Consider the following 20,940-nt stretch of genomic DNA (forward strand, 5'->3'; position numbering starts at 1 on the left):
CCGCTGCATGTCGCTTTAATGACTTTCGTTTGTACGGAACTATGTTGTTAACCCGAACTGCCGGTTTAATTTCAAACTGTCTTCACATTCCGATGCAGAGAATGTTTTCCGGTTGTACATTAAAAAGCTGAAAGTTGCATTTCTTAGCACTCACTCACAGCATATAGGAGATATCTCGATGCTCACTTAAAACCAATTTTTATCCTTTCCCCCTCAGATTATAAAAAAGAGAACATAACAAGTAAGTGATTTTGTTTGTGCCTTGAAATCTTACGTGTCTGTAACTGGATTCGTGCATGTATATTTACATTCTACTTCAAGTCCGGAACAGAATGTACCAAGACTCTTCACCACACTCACCCCGAGCAGAACACGAGGAGGATCATCGACCCCCTCAGCTTATAGCTTCTAAGTAAGATGTGGAGAACGCGAAACTTAGTGAACAGAAAAAACAGTATCGCCCACCTCAAGATGGTTAGCCAGTTTTATGCCTTAGATGTGTGCAAAATATGTCAACTTGAAATGTAGCATTTTGATTTTTGCATTCATGATTTTGTGCTATTTATGGATGAAAACAAATACTGTCTTTCCCACTGAGCGTGATCTTCATTTGTGACCAGTCTTTTTTCCTGAAGGATAGCTGCATTTTTTGTTTGTTTTTAGTTTTTGAATTTTCATATTAGTATTCCACGTTAACTGTAGAGCCTTTTATCAACAGGAACAGGAAAAATGTTGAAAGGGAAAATGAATTGCCTGTAATCTCACTTTTTCAAAAAAAGGATATCAATTCTAAAATTAATCATACTACCAGTAACAAGGAGGAAAAGTCTTAGGATACCATTGGAATCTCACTTTTCCCCAACATTTTTATCTATAGAATTGGATGAGTTTCTATTTTTCTTTGTAAGAGATAATCAACTGGAGTGTTTTTGTTGTCAGCCTCAGGTTTGATTGTTCCAAGACTGGTGGTCCATTTACTTCCCATCGTCCCTTAGTTAAGTGCCAGGATGTGACTTTACCAGTAAGACTTAGTCTGAAGAGAAAGAATGCCGCTGCTCCCAATGGAGAGATGCCCAACAAGAGCGGCTAGACAATAGCCGAGGAACAAGAGGAAGAGAAAAAAGAAAGAAAAGCTAGGATTCTGGAAGCCTTTCAGGTGGCTGTTCCCAGACTGGAATAATGAAAAGTGGGTGTGGGGTGTCTTTGTCGTATAAGCAATCAGTTTGCTTTGGTTGGATGTTTAATTGATTGCCTTGGTCTTTATTATCCTTTGATCATTCACTTATTCTGTCACATGTTCACCTGGGGTTGTTAATGAAAACTGTGGATCTTTAATCTTCAGTTGGACAAAAAGCAATGAATATCACAAAAGTATCCAAGTTCTTGCCCTTTGCAGCAACTAGAAAGAAATTCTGAGCAGCATAAACTAACTACAATAATTAATTTCCTTATTTTTTTTTGAATTTTTATTATTTTTATTTTTTATGTATGAGCATATTGCCTGTATGTGTGTCAGTGCACCCATGTTATGCAATGCCCACAGAGGCCAGAAGAAGGCATTGGATCCCCTGGAACTAGAGTTATGGATGGTTGTTAGTTGCCATGTGGGTCCTAGGAATCGAACCCCTGTCCTCTGCAAGAGCGGAGACATTTCTTCAGCCCCAATTTTTTTATCTTTAAAAACAGTTTTATGAAATCTTTGCTACATGTAAGAAAAGAAGTCCAAATATAAGAAGTGGATCATTTCCCCTGTATACATGGTAGAGCATATCTGTGCTCTCTGAGTTAAATACAAGTAATACTAAAGAAATTGACTTTAGCTCTTCTGGTATATTAGTAATTGAGTAAAGAAAACACCCTTATTAAGCACCATATTTTCTGGGAGTGTGTCAAGCCCTCATAAATTCCTTGCTTTATAATTTCTTTTTAAAATTTTTTATTACATTTATTTAGTGTGGGGGGTTACAAGTGGAGGTTAGAGGACAACTTGTGGGCATAGTTCTCTTCATCTACCACATGGGTCCCAAGGATGGAACTCAGGTCATCAGACTTGGTAGCAAGCACCTTTTAGCCACAGTGCCAACTCATCAGCCCTATTTTATGATTTCTTACTGAACTCCAAAGATCAGATGCAGTCCACTTTGGGGAAACAGTGGAAGAATTTTTTTTTAATTGATGTTCATCTTCTCCTGGCTCAAATATGGGAGCTAGAGTGTCAGTAGTTTCTGAGGCTTTTAAATTTTATTTCTTTTTATATGAAATTCTTCTTGGGCACATCATACCTTGCCGTATTTACATTATCCTCTGCTAAGCATACTGTGGTATCTTCTGTGGGATTTCACATACTTTACAGATACACTCAGCAGCAAGTCTGTCTTCTGTCTGAAAACTTCTATAGAACAGAAGTAGAGTCTGCCTTGTTCTGGTAATGGTGAGCTCTTTCTCTTCAAGTCTTTCTTCCCCTCCATCTTTGCTCTCACCATTCATATAATTGCAGAGTGAATGACCATGCACCCAGATCCAGGCAGACTAATCAGTGTGCTAGGTACATTATCTCCTTCAAGTCCCCCCGACAGCTTTATGATGCTAGGTGCCATGAATGTATTCCATTATGCGTGCTAGTTAACTTGAGAAACAGATTAACCAACTTCCCCAAGGTGACCCAACAAGAGTGAGGTTAAGCCAGTATTCAAGCCCAAATCTGTTTAAGTCTGGCTCTCTCTTCAGAGTTCAGTTTCTTAGTTGTTATGCCTGGCGGACATGTCTCTGTTATCATTATTTAAATTTCTAAGCTTTATTCATGTACAGTAAAGCTTACCTGATCAACTGATTCATTCTTAAATAGATACCAGGTGCTTTTCATAATCTGTTATAATTAACTATTCAGGAGAAGATCCAGATGACAAAAACGATCACAATTTCAAGTCACCTGGGCAACCTGACAATCTTTTTTTCAGCATTAGATAAATATATGCTTTGTTTCTAAAATTCATTTTCCATAATGATATTACTATTTTGTCCACAAATGGAGAGAGAGAGGGAGAGAGACAGACAGACAGACAGACAGACTATATTTGTGAATTATTATTTTATCATTTGAAATGCTACTTGGGTCATTTTGTGGTGGTGGTGAAGTCACAAATTCATAGAAACTTTGGACTGGAACAATTTCAACAGTTCTTTCATCCAAACCTTCCCACAATGGAAGAATCTTTCCTAGAGGGTCTCTGAAGACATTGCTTTTCTCCTTTTGAATTCATTATATTAATTTATATTAATTGTTAGAACACTTAGACACATTTAACTAAACACTGGTCCTCTGTAACTTCTGTCAACTGGTCTTTTGTCTACTCCTTTCACCCATCGTCTACAGCACAGCCTTTATATGTGTTGGGAGCCAGACACCCAGATATAGTTAGTCTCTGTCTCTGTCTGTCTGTCTCTCTCTCTCTCTTTCTCTCTCTGTCTCCTGATAGTTTCTTCCTTTTCATATTAAATAGTACCAACTTTCAACTTTTTCTTTTGTAACCTGAATTCTAAACCCCTCACCTCCATATTTACCCTCCCCTGACTGTATGGGAGATGGAGGAATGTTCAAGCTGAACACAGTACACAGAACATGATCTGATGAGAATTATAACACAATTGTTTTCTGTGATAGTTGTTCTTTTATTAGCATAAAAATTACTCAATTAGTTGCCTGATAATCACATAATCATAATAGCTCTCTTTCAATAGGGGCTGGAGGCATATCTCAATCAGAAAAGTGCTGGCTGAGGACCTTAGTTCAATTTCCAGCACCCATGTACACTTCCAAACCCAGTGCTGGAGAGGCAGAGACAGAGGATTCCTAGGGCTCACTGGCCAGTCATCTTAGCCTGATCAGTGGACCCCAGGTCACAGTGAGAGACCCTGTCTTAAAAAACAATTCAGATGGCCCCTGAGGAATGACACCTGAAGGTGGCTTCTGGTCTACACACACACACACACACACACACACACACACACACACACACACACACACATATTCACGTACAAATAATCTCTATGTGGTTTATGGATTTAATTGATTTGGTTTATGACTGAATTTTCACTAGATCAACCTAACTCATGATTATTATCTAATTCTTCTTGCATTTATAAGTTTTGCTTTAGATATTTGGATACTATGTGTTGTCAGGCACAGTGACTCATGACTTTTTCTCTTCTTCTCTTTTACTATTGGAAAAATGTCTTTCATTCTATTGAAAGTCAACATTAAATTTCTGGCATTAGTATTAGTAATCTTTATATTTTTATCTGGAATCTCTGTCTCTGTTTTAGTAGTTTTATTTTCTTACAGTGTATACCTGGATTTACTCCAATCTGGCACTCATTTTTCATTTAACAGGAGAATTTATCCCATTCATTTTTTTTTTTTTGGTCTTTTTTGAGACAAGGTCTACCATGTAGCCCCAGCTTTCCTGGAACTCACTATGTAGACCAGGCTGGCCTTGAACTCACAGAGATCTGCCTGCCTCTGCCTCCCAAGTGCTGGGATTAAAGGCGTGCACCACCACATCCAGCCCCCCATTCATATCTTATATATAATTGATTTAATTAATTTTATCCTTACCATTTTCACAGGTTTTATTACTTTTGCTTTTGTTTCCTCTTTTCTTTTTACTTATTTTTATCTACTTATCATTTTTCCAATGCTCAGTGTTAGCCAGACACTAGCTTTTCCTATATATCCTTCATTCTGCCCCTCGTGGAACTTTCAGACTCTCCAGTGACATCCTCAGAATGCTTTTGTCTTGCTCTTTATTTCCCAAGCATTACTGGGTTTCCCCTTGCAGACTGACTATTTCCCTCCCCCTCTCTCCTCCATCCCTCTCTAATTCTAATTTAAAGAATTAGACAAAATTCCCAGCCATTTAATTATTGTCCATTTAGATACATTTATTTATTGCCATGCCTTATTCATATTTTGGCATCTCTTTCTGATTCATTTGTTCTTTAGTTAAGAAATGCCTTGTATGTTTCCTCAGAAGAGGTCTGGGATGAGTCCTTGAGGAGGTAAATATCATCCAATAGTCTTCTCACCTCAGTAATGGAGGTGAAATAGCCAGATATGAAAATCTTGAGTGATGGTTCTCTTCTCTCCATAGTCTGTATGTATGGTTTCACTCTTTTAGCTTCTAATTTAGAAAGTGAGTCGTTAAAAGTAGCTGGTTATTTGTTCTCGTAATTTGTTCTTTCTACCTATTTAAATAGATGCTTTTAGATTTTATCTGTGGTGTCTGTGCAGTAGAAATTGTATATAATGGTGTCTATCAGACGTTTCTTTGCAATTCCTTATTTAGGAGGCCATGTTTGTCACCTGAGTTCAGCCAGGACAGGAATGGTGACTCCAGGGAAGGCAGGGTTGCAGCTGAGGCATCTTCCTAATGCACAAAGCTGACGAAGTGCTGCACTGCTTAAAATCCTCCTGTGGCTTTCTGCATTCACTGCAGGACAAAGGCCGAATCACTTAGATTGGTGTGCAAGGCCCCTTATGACCCAAACCTGGTATCTTCCACCTTACCTGCGGAAATTCCCAATCAGACAATGAAACTGTTAGCTGTACTCCTGGAGAAGCACCACAACAGCTTGATGTTATGTCTTCTTCACATAGGACCATCTCCTCACCCTGACTCCAGCCCACTCTCTTTATCCCCTTACACACACCCTCACACATGCACCTTTGTTTTGGTCTGTTTAGGATACTGTAACAAAAGACACAGTATTTTATTTCTTACAGTTCTGAAGACTGACTGTGAGGACGTTAGACATAGTTGTCATAGACTGTAGACATAACTGTAACTTATGTGGCAGAAGGGATGGGGAGATCTCTTAAACCCCTTTTATAAGAGCACAAATCACAGATGGCTTTTGGAGGGCACAAATGCTCATACAATAGCAACGCTCTATTGATATTGCCTCTCCATTATTTATGTCTAACTTAAATTTGCTTCAGAAAATTCACCCAGAGTGCCTAGACCTGAACCACTGTTGCCCTTTTTAGGAGCCTCCTGTTCTTCCTAGGGGTCAGAAGCAATAATCCAGGAATCACAACAGAATTACCTGAAAGAAAGAAATGTTCAGGGGCTGGAGAGATGGCTCAGTGGTTACGAGCACTGGGGTTCAATTCCCAGCACCCACATGGTGGCTAACAACCATCCATAACTCCAGTTGAAAGGGATCCAATGCCTTCTTCTGACCTCTGAAGGCATTGCATGATGTGGGTGGTCTTACATACATGCAAGCAATATACTCATACACATAAAACTTTTTTAATAAAAGGAATGTTTAAATCCACATAACAAATTTGCTGGTCAAACTATGTAACTTTTTGCATTAAAAAAAGAAATTTGAGTTCTCATGCATTTTTTTAAACACAGCATTGAAATTTATTTTATTTTGGGGGGGGATATAGTGTATGCATGTGTGTGCAGATGTGCACTCCCATGCCTGTGTGTGTAAAGGCCAGAGATTGATGGCAGGTGTCTGCCTCTATTGCTCTTTACTTTATTTATTGAGACAGGGTCTCTCTCTGAACCTGGTATTCATGGATTGGTGGTTTAGATGGCCAGTGAGCTCTAGGGATCCATCTGTGTCTGTTACCCCCATTCTCCCAGCACTGGGGTCACATGTATGTGTTACTCATCCCCAGCTTTTCCAAAATTTTTATTCATTCTTTGGGAATTGCATGCAATGTATTTTTTAAATATTTTATTTATTATTTTTATTTTATGTGTATGAGTGTATTGCCTGAATGTATGTGTGTGCACCCGTGTCGTGCAATGCCGCAGAGGTCAGAAGAGGGTATCGGGTTCCCCTGGAACTGGAGTTAAGGACAGTACGTAGCTGCCATGTGGGTGCTGGGAATCAAACCCGAGTCCTCTCGAAGAGCACTCAGTGCTTTTAACCGCTGAGCCACCTCTCCAGCCCTACGACGTATTTTGAACATGCTCACCCTCCTCCTCCAACTCCTCTGAAATCCACCCTTGCTCTCCTACCCACCCAATTCTGTGTCTTTGGGTTTTTGTTGTTGTTTGTTTTGTTTCATTTTTTAACTATTGAGTCCAATTTGTGCTGCCCATTTGTGTAGTCATACACTGGAGCATGCTTGACCCACCAGAGGTCAGTCACACTCTTAGAGGAAGCTGATTCTCCCTCTCCCAGCAGCTGTCAGTTGTCAATAGCTCCTCATCTAGGGATAGGACTTCATGCCCACCTCCCCACGCCATGGTGGGGTCTTGTCTGGCTTGTGCTTGTGCTTGTCGTTACAACCACTGTGAGTTCATATGTGCCAGCGCCCTGTTGTATCTGGAAAATACTGTTTCACTATATTTATTCACCACCTCTTACTCTTAGAATCTTTCCGCTCCTTCTTCAGTGATTATCCCTGAGCTTTGGGAGGAGGAGGTATGATGTAGATGTTCCATTTAGGGCTGAGCACTCTGCAGTCTCTTGTTGTCTGCACTGTGACCAGTTGTGGGTCTTTGTGTTAATCACCTTCTATTGTAAAAAGATTTTCTGATGACGGTTGAGAGGCGCAGTAATCTATGAGTGTAATGACAAATAATTATGACTCGGTTTGGCACTGTGTTCACTTAGCAGAATAATAGTAGCAGGTTCTCCCCTAGGCTCTATGACCTCTCTAGCCACAGGTTCCTGGCCTCCATAGTGGTGCCAGGTATGGGCTCCATCTAGTGGAGCACGCCTTAGAGCCACCCAGAAACTTCTTGGTTTTTCTCATGACATTCGTACCACTGTTGCCCCAGTGGACATACCTTGCCAGGCTGGTCATTATTGTTGCCCATGCAGTTCACAGCTGAGAAAGACTGATGACTACTTTTCTCCTCCAGTAGCATGCATAACACCTTCCATCAGTATGAAAGCTAGGCAGTAGGGATGAGGTTCCAGGTCAGCACCAGTTTGACTTTGCCAGGCTTTCTACATGGGTGCTGGAACTCCAAACCCTGGTCCTCATGCTTGTGCAGAAAACACTTTATAAACTGAACCATCTCTCTGGTCCTATTTTCTGATACTTATGAGAAAAATTGCCCTTATACTTACTGATGAGAATACACTACCAACTTAAAAATGTATATTGTATTTTCTCACATGTTTCATATGGCATGAACAGCTCTGTAAAGTCCAGATGCAAAAATGGACATCTATCCATGTACTTTAATAATTGCTCCTATAATTTTGTGTAATTGATTCAGAGCAGGAAATACAGCTCACTGTTTTAAGGCTTACTTCCTCATCTTGGGTTGAAAAACTAGGAGTAACTTAGTCCCAAAAGAATCCCAGCCAGTTTTCAAGTGAGTCCTAGGGGAACCTGGGAAATCTAAGACCACACCACTGTGGCTTGATGGGACATCCATCACCAGTCCAGCACAGATGTTTACTGCTGTGTTGATGGTCTTCCTGTCCCAAGTGCCTTCTGAGTCATAGCAGTGACCAAACTAAGCCTCCACAGTTTGAAATCACTTGCTTAACCATTGATAGTCAGGGCTGGTCACTGTACCTGCTCCTAGGAAACCATACCTATGTACCCCTTAAACCATCTGCTTTCATGTGAGTTGAGCTGTGTTTCAATGACTTTGGATTGGGTCCCTGATTTAACAAAGGTTTTCATTTGCTCAGCTACTGGTGGTTAGATATGCCCACTATGAAGTCAGGGCACCTCTTATAACTATCACTTTTTAAAAGGTCCTTTTTCAATGACATTAGACTCCTGTTGAAATAAAGGTGTTTTTTTTAACTTTGTTATATGATATATTAATATATTCCTATTTACGAAACAATTATTCTATTTATATTGGAGACAATTGCCAATTGTTCATTTAGGAACTTCTAAATCTCCTCTGTGTGATGATGCATACCTTTATCTTTTATGTGGATATTGCCAGGTTGTATATTAGTACTATAACTTCCTGAAAGAATTTGAAATATTTTCCCTAAATGAAACGTATTATTAAAATATGGAAACTTTGCCTCTCTCAAGTCTAAAAGAATATATTTATGATTCTACAATGATTTTTACAGTAATTTCTTGCTTATATTCACATTCTTTCAGTCTTCAAATTTGATAACTAATGTGTTTCTGTCACTTTTCTGAATATTTTAAAATGCAATTACATAATTATATACTATTTTTATTAACCTGTAAATCTATTGAAATAACCACTCTTTCTTAATTTCTGTTTCTAATTTCTCCATTTTCTTTTTAAAATTAAATTTTCACACATTAAACCATGTAATAAATATTTATAAGACAGAATTGAGCTTTCTTTTCAATTACATCATTCGTGGTGTGTGATTCTAACTTACTAAGTCTGCTGCATGTGGGTGTCACTGTACCCTATTTTCTTTTCTTTTCTTTTCTTTTCTTTTCTTTTCTTTTCTTTTTGCTGTAGTTGTTTCTTGTCTAAAGTCTTAAGAATTCCAGTCACCTTTTTATATCTAATGGAAGAAGATAAAATGATAAGTTTATCGATGAATACAGTTTTGGTCAAATGTCAGACATACTGTTAAGATTTCTGTTTTCTAGTCTATAACCATGGATACTTTAATTTTGTAATCAAAAGTTATAGGTTTTCCTTTTTCTTAATAGTCCTGTTGGATTTTTTAAATTATTTATTTAATAACCATATACTTAGAAGAAGCATTTCATTACAACAGCATGGACATATTCAATAAAAATTTCCTGAGCTAAGATGCATCTCTTCCAAAATTGGCTGTAAATTTTTAGGTTTGCAGTTGAATTATTACAGTTATACAATATTGTGCTCAGAAAGTCCTGTTGGATTTTATTTGATCTGTCATTAAATGCATTTTGGTCAGAAATCAAAGCTTCAGAATTTATGCTTCTGAAGCTTATTGACATTTATATTTGTGCCATGGCATAGACCACACCTGTCAGTCTTTCTCAAGAATGATGGGTTTATTCTTTTTAGGCTACAAAGTTCATTCTTTGCTGTCAAAACATTCTTCCTGGCTGTGTTATAAAATATTTGGTTTCCATGCCTTGTCTCTACTCAGCCTATCAAAAGGATTCAAAGTATTAGTAATAAGGGTTGTTTTAATGGGTACACTGTGGACTTTGGTCACTGCAAACACAATGACAGAGTATGGCATCTGTCAGTTTCCCACATTCATATGGACGTTACTTGTTTTTAAATCACACTGGCCTTTGGCATTGGAGTTTGACAACAGTTAAAGTTTTAGATGAATTAACTTCTGCTCATTTGTAGTTCCATTTTTCATCTTCTTCCATTAGTTTATTGTTTGTAAACCTATAATAAATGTATATATAAGTTCAGCTCTGACAGTCTCAACTTTCAGTCTCATTACATGAAAACTTTTTTTTTTGCACAATTTCCCCAGTTCTGTCAAAGGCAATATGACACATTATAAGAGCCTAAACTCAGGATCTACGTTACTACTGGAAAATAATGTTTCCTCTCTGGGTCTCACCTTCCTTGCTAATGAACCTTACTGGAGTTTTCATATTGGACTTTCTAACTATACAGCGAGGGAGAACTTGATATAGTTTTAGCATTGTTACTGATGGCTTGAATATAAAAATTGCTTTTTAGCTATTTGAGAAGGAATGAAAAGAATTACTGTTTACTTGCAGCATTCCCGTCAATAACGTCCTCCAAGCCAAGCGTGGACATTCCAAACTTGTCTTCTTCCTCCTCTTCCTTCGTTGTCTCGCCCACATACCCGATGACCGTCATCATCTCCATCATGTCCAGCTTTGCTGTGTTTGCACTGCTTACCGTCACCACTCTTTACTGCTGTCGAAGAAGAAAAGAATGGAAAAATAAGCAACGGTGAGGTTCTAGTTGAGGCTAATGAACAAAGTCATGCCTTCAAACCTACATATTTAATATGTGAATCGAGGCTAAGAAGTTAAATACGTGTCACCACCATTGTTTTAATAGCATCATACTCCCGCTTTAAAATTGGAATCCCAGCCAGCATGATGTCATGCTCCTTTAATCCCAGCACTTGGAAGGGTGAGGCAGGCCAATCTCTGTGAGTTCAAAGACAGTCCGATCTACATAGCAAGTTTTAGTTATGGGCTAAAACAAGTTATAGCTAGGGCTATGGGGGACCCTTTCTCAAGAAAACAAACAAAAATATACACGCTTACCTTGATCTTTTAAAATGTCACATGCGGGACTGGGGAGATGGCTCAGTGGTTAAGAGCACCAGCTGCTCTTGCAGAGGACCCAGAGTCAGTTCCCAGCACCCATATGGTGGCTAACAACCATCTGTAACTCCTGTTCCAGGGGATTTGACACCCTCTCTGACCTCCACAGGCATTTCATGACGTGAGTTCACTTACATTCATGCAGGCAATACACACATACACATTCAATAAAAATAATAAAATATTTTAGTGCCACATGTACCAACATCAGTTTTTCCTGACAGATAGAACACAAACAATTATTTGGATGAAAACAGCTACTCCAGCATCTTCTTTTCTCTCTCTACACCATTGACACTGCCAATATAAAGTGACAAAATTCCTGAGAAAATGTGCCTTTTGACCAGAGTTCAAACATAGTACTTCATTGTTTTCAAACCTAAGAATCTTTGGCCACCTTAGTATAATGTCTTTCTGCACTTCTGAATAGCTTTAAGGATCTAGGTCTTGGTGCAAAAGTGGTTGATCTTGTCTGTGTTTCTACAGAGAGTCAGCAGCTGTGACCCTCACCACTTTGCCTTCTGAGCTCCTACTGGACAGGCTCCATCCCAACCCCATGTATCAGAGGATGCCCCTCCTCCTGAATCCCAAGTTGCTCAGCCTGGAGTATCCCAGGAATAACATTGAATATGTCAGAGACATCGGAGAGGGAGCATTTGGAAGGGTCTTTCAAGCAAGGTAAAGTTAACTGTGGAAAAAGTAATCATTTCTCTGTTGAAATTTACTGCATTTGAAAAGTTACCAGATCATTAGCCTGATGTATAGCTACTGCTTAAAATGGCTCTTATCAGATTAGTTAGTTATATCACTAACTTATTTGTATTGCATACTTTAAATCTTATTTTCCTTTTTTATTAGAAAATAGGAATATACCTAGAAAGAATATATTTTACTGCAGTTAAATTAATTTATAAGAAATCCAAATATAGCTTCATTTGCAAAAAAAATTTATCACAACTTATTTGTAATTTAATCATATTTCCTTTCCAGAAACTAATTTTCCATACATTTAAGCCATTATTTCTTACATTGCTTTTAGTAATGACTCCAATTTACTTATCTTTCAATTTTCTAGTGATGCACTCTCCACTTTAAGTTCATCTTGAATTAGCGTTTTAATTCAAGAACTCAGATTTTGACTTGTGTAGACATTACATAGACATTCATTGAATAACAAGTAGAAAGAAAAAATGTGAAAATTCAAAAAGCAGAGAGTTTAAGAAGACCACATAGGGGCAAGAGAGAAGACTCAGTGGTTAAGAGTGCTTATTGCTCTTGCAAAGGACCTGAATTCTGTTTGCAATACCTACGCAAAGCAGCTCATACCTGCCTATGACTCAGAGACAGGGAGATTCAATGCCTCTGGCCTGATAGACACCCATACTCACCTGCATGTACCCATAAACAAACACCTATGCACACTCATAACTAAAAATGATACTTTTTGAAAGGTCGTATGTTGCAGCCAATATTAGCTCATTTCTTCCCTTTTGTTGTAAAATAGAATAGACTGCCCTCTGTAGTGCCACAGACACACTGCTGGACCACACAATGTGGACTTGGATTTGTCAAATGTCACTGTTGACCTTGAACAAGACACAGACCTACTTCCACCTAGTGTGGTCCTGATATTAAGGTTATACGAAAAATTTCACAAAAACACTTATTGTGAACCAGAATTTGTAAGGTGCGGCTTTAGGCTGGGGTGAGGGTGGGGGCGGCGTGAAGACAAGGAAGCCATTCACAGTCTCTGCCTTCAAGGAATTTAGATTCTGGCTGAAGGTTAAGGGATAGCAATGGCAATGAGAGACCTATTAGGTCTCTCTAATTGGCAAATAGTGCATTTTCAAACTTAGTCTTTTCTGAGAATAATCCAAGTGGGTTTATTCGTTGGAATGCAGGTGTTATAAGTGTGACTCGCTGTCGCCATCTTCCTTTGGTTTTGTGGCTCTAAAAAAAAGGCTGTGTGTGGGGGGGATTATATAAATGTGAGTGGATGTAAGTATAGTAGAATTTTCCTGATCTTTGGCTTATCTCTCAGGGCTCCAGGCTTACTTCCCTATGAACCTTTCACCATGGTGGCAGTGAAGATGCTCAAAGAAGAGGCCTCAGCGGACATGCAAGCAGGCTTCCAGAGGGAAGCAGCCCTCATGGCAGAATTTGACAACCCAAACATTGTGAAACTCTTAGGTATGGAAATATCAGTGAAGAAAAATCGTTCCTCAGAAGACAGGTTTTCTAAGCTTTTCTTCCTTTCTCTTTTACTTGTCTGTCCTTTCGTTTTAGTCCATGGTCAGTGTGATGTTTGTTCCTTCCAAGTTTAGACCTTTCACCTACTCCCCAAGGCTTACTGTATCCCAAATCTTCAGGACATGCCATGTTCACAGATACCCCTCTATAAAGCCATCATTTCAGGCTTTCTCTGTCTTTGCTCCCTCTCCCTGGTTATAGTATTTATCAAGTATCCCCCACATGAAGAATATTCCTTTGCACTACAGAATTTACTAATGTCTGAAAATACATGTATTTCACTTGTTAATTTTATTTCTTCCTTAACTAGAATATTATGATTTAAATCATTATAGGGTCCTAGGTATCAATAGAAGTATTTTTAAAAGGTGAACATTCAGATGTTACATGTAGTATGTCAAATGAGAAGACTCTAACATGACCAACTCATCAGCATGGATGGTCTTTCAATCTTATCCAAGGGCTTCTCTTCCACAGTCCTGTCTCTAGCTCCCCTCCAAAATTCAGTGTGCCCTGGGACCCTGCCTCCATCTTTCCCACTCTCTGCTTGTCTTTCATACACCTCTTCTTGGGCCACGTCATGCCCTACCCAACATCTTGATAACTCAAAAGAAAGTGAAAACCTCTAACCATCTTTCTCTTCTAACCTGAAGATATAAACTGTCTATAGCTTCCTAGATGTTTATGGCCACCTCAAACTCAATTCTCATAAAGCCACACTAACAATGAATTTTAACTGAGGTGTTTTATTTGTGAGTTTTGTCTTAAACATTCCCTCAAGTGTTGTAAGCTAGAATATCAAGAAATGTTGATGATGCGTGAAGAAAGCCAGATTCGTCCTTCTGTATTTGTCTAGATATCTATCAGGCTCAGAAAATACAGCAATAAAGCTTAAAATACATACTAAGGAGAGATATTAGTCTTACGTTTTGAATTTTGTATGACTTGAAAGCCTTTGCCAATGACCTTCAATGAGCAACAAGTTGAGATACTTTCTTTTTAAAGATGTATTTATTTTATGTGTATAACTGTTTTACATGCATGTAGGGAGGTACAGTACAACACATACCTGGTGCCTGCAGAAGGCAGAAAAGGATTGCAGATCCCCTGGAACTGGAGGTACAGATGGTTGTTAGCTGCCATGTGGGTGCTGGGAACCAAACCCGGGTTCTCTGCAAAAGCAGCAAGTGCTCTTAACTACTGAGCCATCTCTTAGACCCTTAAGATACTTTCTTGTTGCAAATTAATTCGTATTGCTCTTTAAAATGTTGATTCTGCATTCATCTATACATTTGCAATTTTACAGAGTATCTTGGGTTCCTGGGATGGATTCAAACTCACTAGCTACAACTTGCTAATTTGTCATCATTGTGGTAGCGTGTTTGTACACCATTAGGATAAGTTAGTTTCATTTTTGTTGCCCAACAGGAACTGGATTTTTATTACCACTTACTATATCTGAATTCCATTTCCACATTCGATAAACTCAGGATCTGTTTTTATTTAACTATACATAAGCAGCAATGATTCTTGTGTATAGTTCCACTGGTTTCAGTTTCTTCTTTTTTATTTTTATTATTTATTTATTTATTTATTTATTTATTTATTTATTTATTTATGTGTTTTATGAGTGTTTTGCCTGCAAGTGCACCATATGCATGCAGTACTCACAGAGGCCAGAAGAGGGCATTGGATCCCTTGGAACTGGAGTTCCAAAGACAGTTTTTAGCTGCTATGCAGGTACTGGAAACAAACCCAGGTCCCCTGCAAGAGCAGGCAGTGTTCTTAACCACTGAGCCATCTCTCCAGCCCTAGTTCACAGTTTCTTAAAAGTTAATTCCATGCAAAAAAGATGGGGCATTTAAAAAGTTCATAAAATTCACTTCCAATAGAATACAGTTTTAATTTAGACTATCAAGCTCTTGTTGAATATGTTTTTTAATATTTTATTTATTATTTGTTATTTTGTTTAATGTGTATGAACGTATTGCCTGCATGTATGTAAGTGCAACCATGTCATGCAATGCCCAAGGAGACCAGAAGAGGGTGTTGTATCCCTTGGAACTGGAGTTACAGACAGCTGTTAACAGACGCATGGGTGCTAGGAACAGAACCTGGGTCCTCTACAAGAGCAGCCAGTGCTTGTAACCTCTGAGCCTTCTCTCCAGTCCCAGAACATGTGTTTTTAAAATTTATTGAAATCCTTTTAATTGAAATTCCAATGTATACCGGTTTCCTAATTATAACTTGGAAAAGATAAAAATAAGAAAAAGAGATGTGGGACTGGAGAGATGGCTCAGCAGTTAAGAGCACTGACTGCGCTTGCTGAGGACCCGGGTTCGATTCCCAGCACCCACATGGAGGCTATGAACCGTCTTTAACTCCAATTCAAGGAGAATCCAAAGCCCTCTTCTGACCTCTGTGGCGCTGCATGACACAGGTGCACTCACATACATATAGGCAATACACTTGTACACATAAAATAAAAATACCAAAATATTTTTTTAAAAAAAAAAAAAGATGTGGAATTTCTAAACAATAAGAGTCATTAGTAGTGGCTCTTGCTGCTCGGACAGTTGAGGAAACAGCAGAGGGATGAGGAGAGGATTTGTTGAATACGTGACACTAAAGTAAAGCCATGGCTTGGAACAGGCATGAGGTTTTCTGTCTACCCAACTATTCACATAATCTCTCCATCCAAAGTCAAAAGATGTTGGGGGAACATCTCTAATAAATAGATCTGTGTCAAATAGGGTGGTAAGTGCTGTGTGAAAAGAAGACAGAAGGGAAATTTGGAATGGAGGAAAAAAGGGTCAGGAATTGAGACACAGTAAGAAGAGACAGATACACTAAATTTTTAAAGGTAACAGGGATGTTTAAGCAAAGAAGTGGGGGTCAGAGTTTGACTGATGGCTGTCCATAGAAAGTGGGACCCCATACTTTCTGATCTACTCATTTGTTTTTGGACTGTTCTTTCCCTGTGGAATTTTAAGATCCTGTCTAACCAAGATACTGTTTTGGTTGCAGGTGTGTGTGCCGTGGGAAAGCCCATGTGTCTGCTCTTTGAATACATGGCCTATGGTGACCTTAATGAGTTTCTCCGTAGCATGTCCCCTCACACCGTGTGCAGCCTCAGCCATAGCGACCTGTCCATGAGGGCTCAGGTGTCCAGCCCTGGACCCCCACCCCTCTCTTGTGCAGAACAGCTCTGCATTGCCAGGCAGGTGGCAGCCGGCATGGCCTACCTCTCTGAACGCAAGTTTGTCCACCGGGATCTAGCCACCAGAAACTGTCTGGTAGGCGAGAATATGGTGGTGAAAATTGCAGACTTCGGCCTCTCCAGGAACATCTACTCGGCAGACTACTACAAAGCTAACGAAAACGACGCCATCCCCATCCGATGGATGCCTCCGGAATCCATATTCTACAACCGCTATACCACCGAGTCAGATGTGTGGGCCTATGGTGTGGTCCTCTGGGAGATTTTCTCCTACGGCCTGCAGCCCTACTATGGGATGGCTCATGAGGAGGTCATCTACTACGTGCGAGATGGCAACATCCTCTCCTGCCCTGAGAACTGCCCGTTGGAACTGTATAATCTCATGCGTCTGTGTTGGAGCAAACTGCCTGCGGACAGACCCAGTTTCCCTAGTATCCACCGAATTCTAGAACGCATGTGTGAGAGGGCAGAGGGAATCGTGGGTGTCTAAGATCAAAGACGCTTAAATAATACCTTGCAGTCTCTTTTCAGAGTCTGTGAGCCTGAGGAATCCTACAGCAGAGGCCCCAAAAGATCAGAGACGAAAGAGTTTAAAGATAGTCATCAGGAGTGGGTTGCTTGTTTCTCAGGAAAAACTGACAGTGCAGAACGCATGGGGCAGAGGGATCACACTGAAATAAGTGATTAGAAGACACAGGCTAGGAAACCTATCACATGACAGCTGCTAACTTCACCCTTATGGGAAAAGTTTGTAATGCACATTATGCAGGATGGACTGTCCTTGGGAGACAAGAGAGTGAGTGTTATGCTCAGTTTGAATCCAAAGCCAGATTGTCAGCTTCAGTGTGAATCAATGTCCATCTTGTCTATTACAAAACTACTGTGTCTATGTAAGATATTTAGGTAAAGAACAGAAAACTAAAAAGAGGGAAACCATCCTGCCATTACCCAAAGATACATGTTAGGGTTTGCTATCATATTTCTTTCTTGAATGCATGATTACATATTTGCATTCTAGAGTTGTGTGACTATCTCACTGATAGATTTTTGAGAAATAAAATGGGAAATCTGGAAGGCTTTGTGCTCACCGGGCTTCTAAGCTCCCTTTTCTGTCTCTGTTCTCCATCAGAAATTCTCCCTTTGTGTGCACTTGTTATGAATATAATTTGCTTATTTCGTTTCCACTGTTTTTCTGAAAAAATATTTCATAACAATAATCTGCCTTTTCTTTGAAAACAATATTGGCACATTTTCCTTTGCTGTCCTCTTTGTGTCTTCTGACTTTTTTTGTCCTTTTTGAGGTTTTTTTTTTTTTTTTTTTTGTCTCTCTTTTACTTCATCTAGGCAATGAACACCCTGGTAGAAATAACAATGTGCAAAGCAACAGTCAATGGGCTCCTTGACACCTTTTTCTTCTGTGTGGTTTTGAAACCACACATTTCAAATTTGCCATCCACTAATTCTGTGCCACATGCCACCAAATATTGTGAAACATGGTGTATGATATTAGCTTTCGAAAGATGCTCTATAGTTCCAAGCTGTTTGACAAGCAAAGCTGTTGTGCATTCTAATATTTTTTTTTCCTTTAGAAGCCAATTAGTTGGTCATAGAATACATACACTAATATTGTGCTTATTAAATTCTGTGTAGGAGACTGTACTATCCTGTTACTTAATTGTTTAGACTCAAATCCCCAATGTTTAAGATTTCTCAGTGGAGACCACCCCATATATATATTGCTTACTATCTATAATATAAGGCTATATATTTCTGACATAAGTGATGAGTTTATTCCTGATATAACGTGAATCTCAATTCTCCTTAGAAACAAATGGACAGGAGAGAAAATAGCAGTCTACTGTGTGCTAGCTTGCTTGAATTCAACCTAATAGGTAGTTTGGGCAATAGAGAAATGATCTCACTTGTTAAAAGTAAACTTTTAAAAACTGCTTCCTGGAAAACTACCTGAAATCATCAAATATGCCTACTGTGGGAGCTTGGCCTCTCTGTTGGACAACCTCCTGGAGCTTATTAATGGTGTCTCTAGGCAACCAAACAAAATGACAGAAATGACTCTAGACTCTACCCTCTCCTTCATACCCACAATTCTATCAGTTTTCCCTCATAAATTCCTCCTTCCTACACTTTAAATATAGTAATTTAAGCCTCATAATTTCCTCTTATATTGATGTGTTATCCTTACACCCATTTATTAAGTGCATACATATATGACAGATTGTGTAACTGGCACAGAGTAATAAAGCTTATTTTATGGCCAACCAAAACAGGACAAGCTTTCTACCAGCATACGGTGTTGCTGTATGTTACAGAGAAATAAGCTAAACCTGGATGACTCTGTAGAGCTGGAGCTACAGGAGGTTGTGAGGCACCTAACGTGGGTGTTGAGAACCTAACTCAGATCCTCTGCAAGAGCAGTACATCTCTCTAGCCCTCATAACAAAACTTTTAATATTGTGCATGCCATGTGGCTCAGAAATTCCAAGATATTTATGGACATGTACAAATATAGGTAATCATCTATTTATGATAATGAAAGCTAGAAAACTCCAAATGTTCCTAATGTAAGAGTATTAAATTATGATATACCCATAAAATTGATATTCTGAAATTAAATTGGAGTTTTAGAAGAATGATGATATGGAATTGGTTCATAATACTGCGTGAAGTGATGGAAATTTTTCTTTGTCAGTTCTACCATAATACCTGAGAATATCCAAAATGGCCTGGCACTGGGGTCATGTTTGATATCTGGACACTTACATAGACTTGGTGCTTTACCAATGTTTGCCCCGCATTTGGTAGCAAGTCTCCCTTTTTGAATTGCTCAAGTGACTCCATGATGGGGAAAATAATCTTTATTTGGAGAAGAAAACAGTACCGAACTCAAATTCCTACAATACAGAGCATCAGTATAAATGCTAGGGAAGCAAACTAGTGATCTGAACTTGAAAAAAATTAAAACTCACACAAAAAATAAACGTGCCATCCAGCAGATGTTCAGCTTCACTACAGATGACAATGCTAAAATACATTTTTTTTTTTGCTATTGAAAAAAATCTTAGGGAAATAATGAAAGGCATAGTGTAGGCTTTGGAACCATGTACAGATATATTCTCTAGAAATACTATTTTCATATCTGCATTGCACAAGATAACACATAGCCTTAAGCACTTGCCATCATAGAAAATTAATACTGTGTGTGTGTGTGTGTGTGTGTGTGTGTGTGTTTACAGTCTGTCCTAGTTGCACAAACCACAGCACACATGGAAGGTCAGAGGACAACCTCAGGTGTTGGTCTTCATATTTCACCTTGAGACACAGTCACCTATTGTTCTGAGCTGTGTGTGCCAGGCCAGCTCCTGGGCAGAATTCTTTTCCATTTCCATCTTTCTGTAGAAGTGCTAAGATGACAGACATCGACCACTGCATCCAGCTTCCTGTGGGTCTTGTCTTCAAGCTTGCATGGCAAGTACTTTACCCACTGAGCCATCTCCCCAGCTCAGTACTCTTTTTTAAAAATCAAAAAAAAATGAATCTATTTTTTTTAATTACCAGTGAGGTTGAGCTGGCCGTGGTAGCACACACCTGCAACTCCCACACTTGGGAGGCTGAGTCCGAAGGATCACAAGTTTCAGGCCAGCTGGGACTACATACTTAGCAAAGCACTGTCTCAAAAATCAAATTGCTAGTGATGTTGAATTTCCATTTTTTCTAGCTCATTTATAGCTTTACTTTGGTAATTGCCTATAGTTCATTTTTCTATTGTGTTCATTTTCAAATTGAAATGTAAAGTTTATTTTATAAGAAGCATATTATGCTTTTGCTATACATGAAAAAAACACATATATTTTATCTTGTAAAAGTTATTTCTTTTAAAGGGGGCAAATAATAAACAATATACATTAATAACCTATAATGCACAATAATAACTATGTGAAAATTTAAAAAGCCTGTTGCCTATTAATTTTAACACCATGAAACAGTCTTCCACCATCTGTCTGTAGGGAGGTGGATAGATAGTGAATATATACATAGATAATACATGATTGATAGATAAGCAGAGATAGATAGATAGATAGATAGATGATAGAAGATAGATAGGTGATTAATAGATGATTGATAGATAGATAGATAGATAGATGATAGAACAGCAGATAGAGATAAACATATGAGATAATAGATAGATAGATAG

At 38.8% G+C, this 20,940-nt stretch overlaps 1 protein-coding gene across 7 annotated transcripts in view; it reads left to right on the forward strand.

The window, feature by feature from the left end:
* Positions 1–17,227, forward strand: part of Musk (muscle associated receptor tyrosine kinase) — a 113,096-nt gene extending 95,869 nt beyond the window's left edge. For 2 of the 7 annotated variants that reach the window (XM_008831108.1, XM_008831107.1), the window contains 5 exons: positions 218–241; positions 10,676–10,874; positions 11,744–11,935; positions 13,299–13,447; positions 16,535–17,217. In XM_008831108.1, coding sequence (XP_008829330.1) covers positions 218–241; positions 10,676–10,874; positions 11,744–11,935; positions 13,299–13,447; positions 16,535–17,217 — 1,247 coding nt within the window. Of the gene's footprint in view, positions 1–217; positions 242–10,675; positions 10,875–11,743; positions 11,936–13,298; positions 13,448–16,534 lie in introns of all 7 variants that reach the window. The other 5 variants (XM_008831112.2, XM_008831113.2, XM_008831109.1 and 2 more) reach the window with 3 other exon arrangements.
* The last annotated feature ends 3,713 nt before the right edge of the window (positions 17,228–20,940 follow it).

The sequence above is a fragment of the Nannospalax galili genome, unplaced genomic scaffold (genome assembly GCF_000622305.1).
Source record: "Nannospalax galili isolate Female #2095 unplaced genomic scaffold, S.galili_v1.0 scaffold1255, whole genome shotgun sequence".
Classification (NCBI taxonomy): Eukaryota; Metazoa; Chordata; class Mammalia; order Rodentia; family Spalacidae; genus Nannospalax; species Nannospalax galili.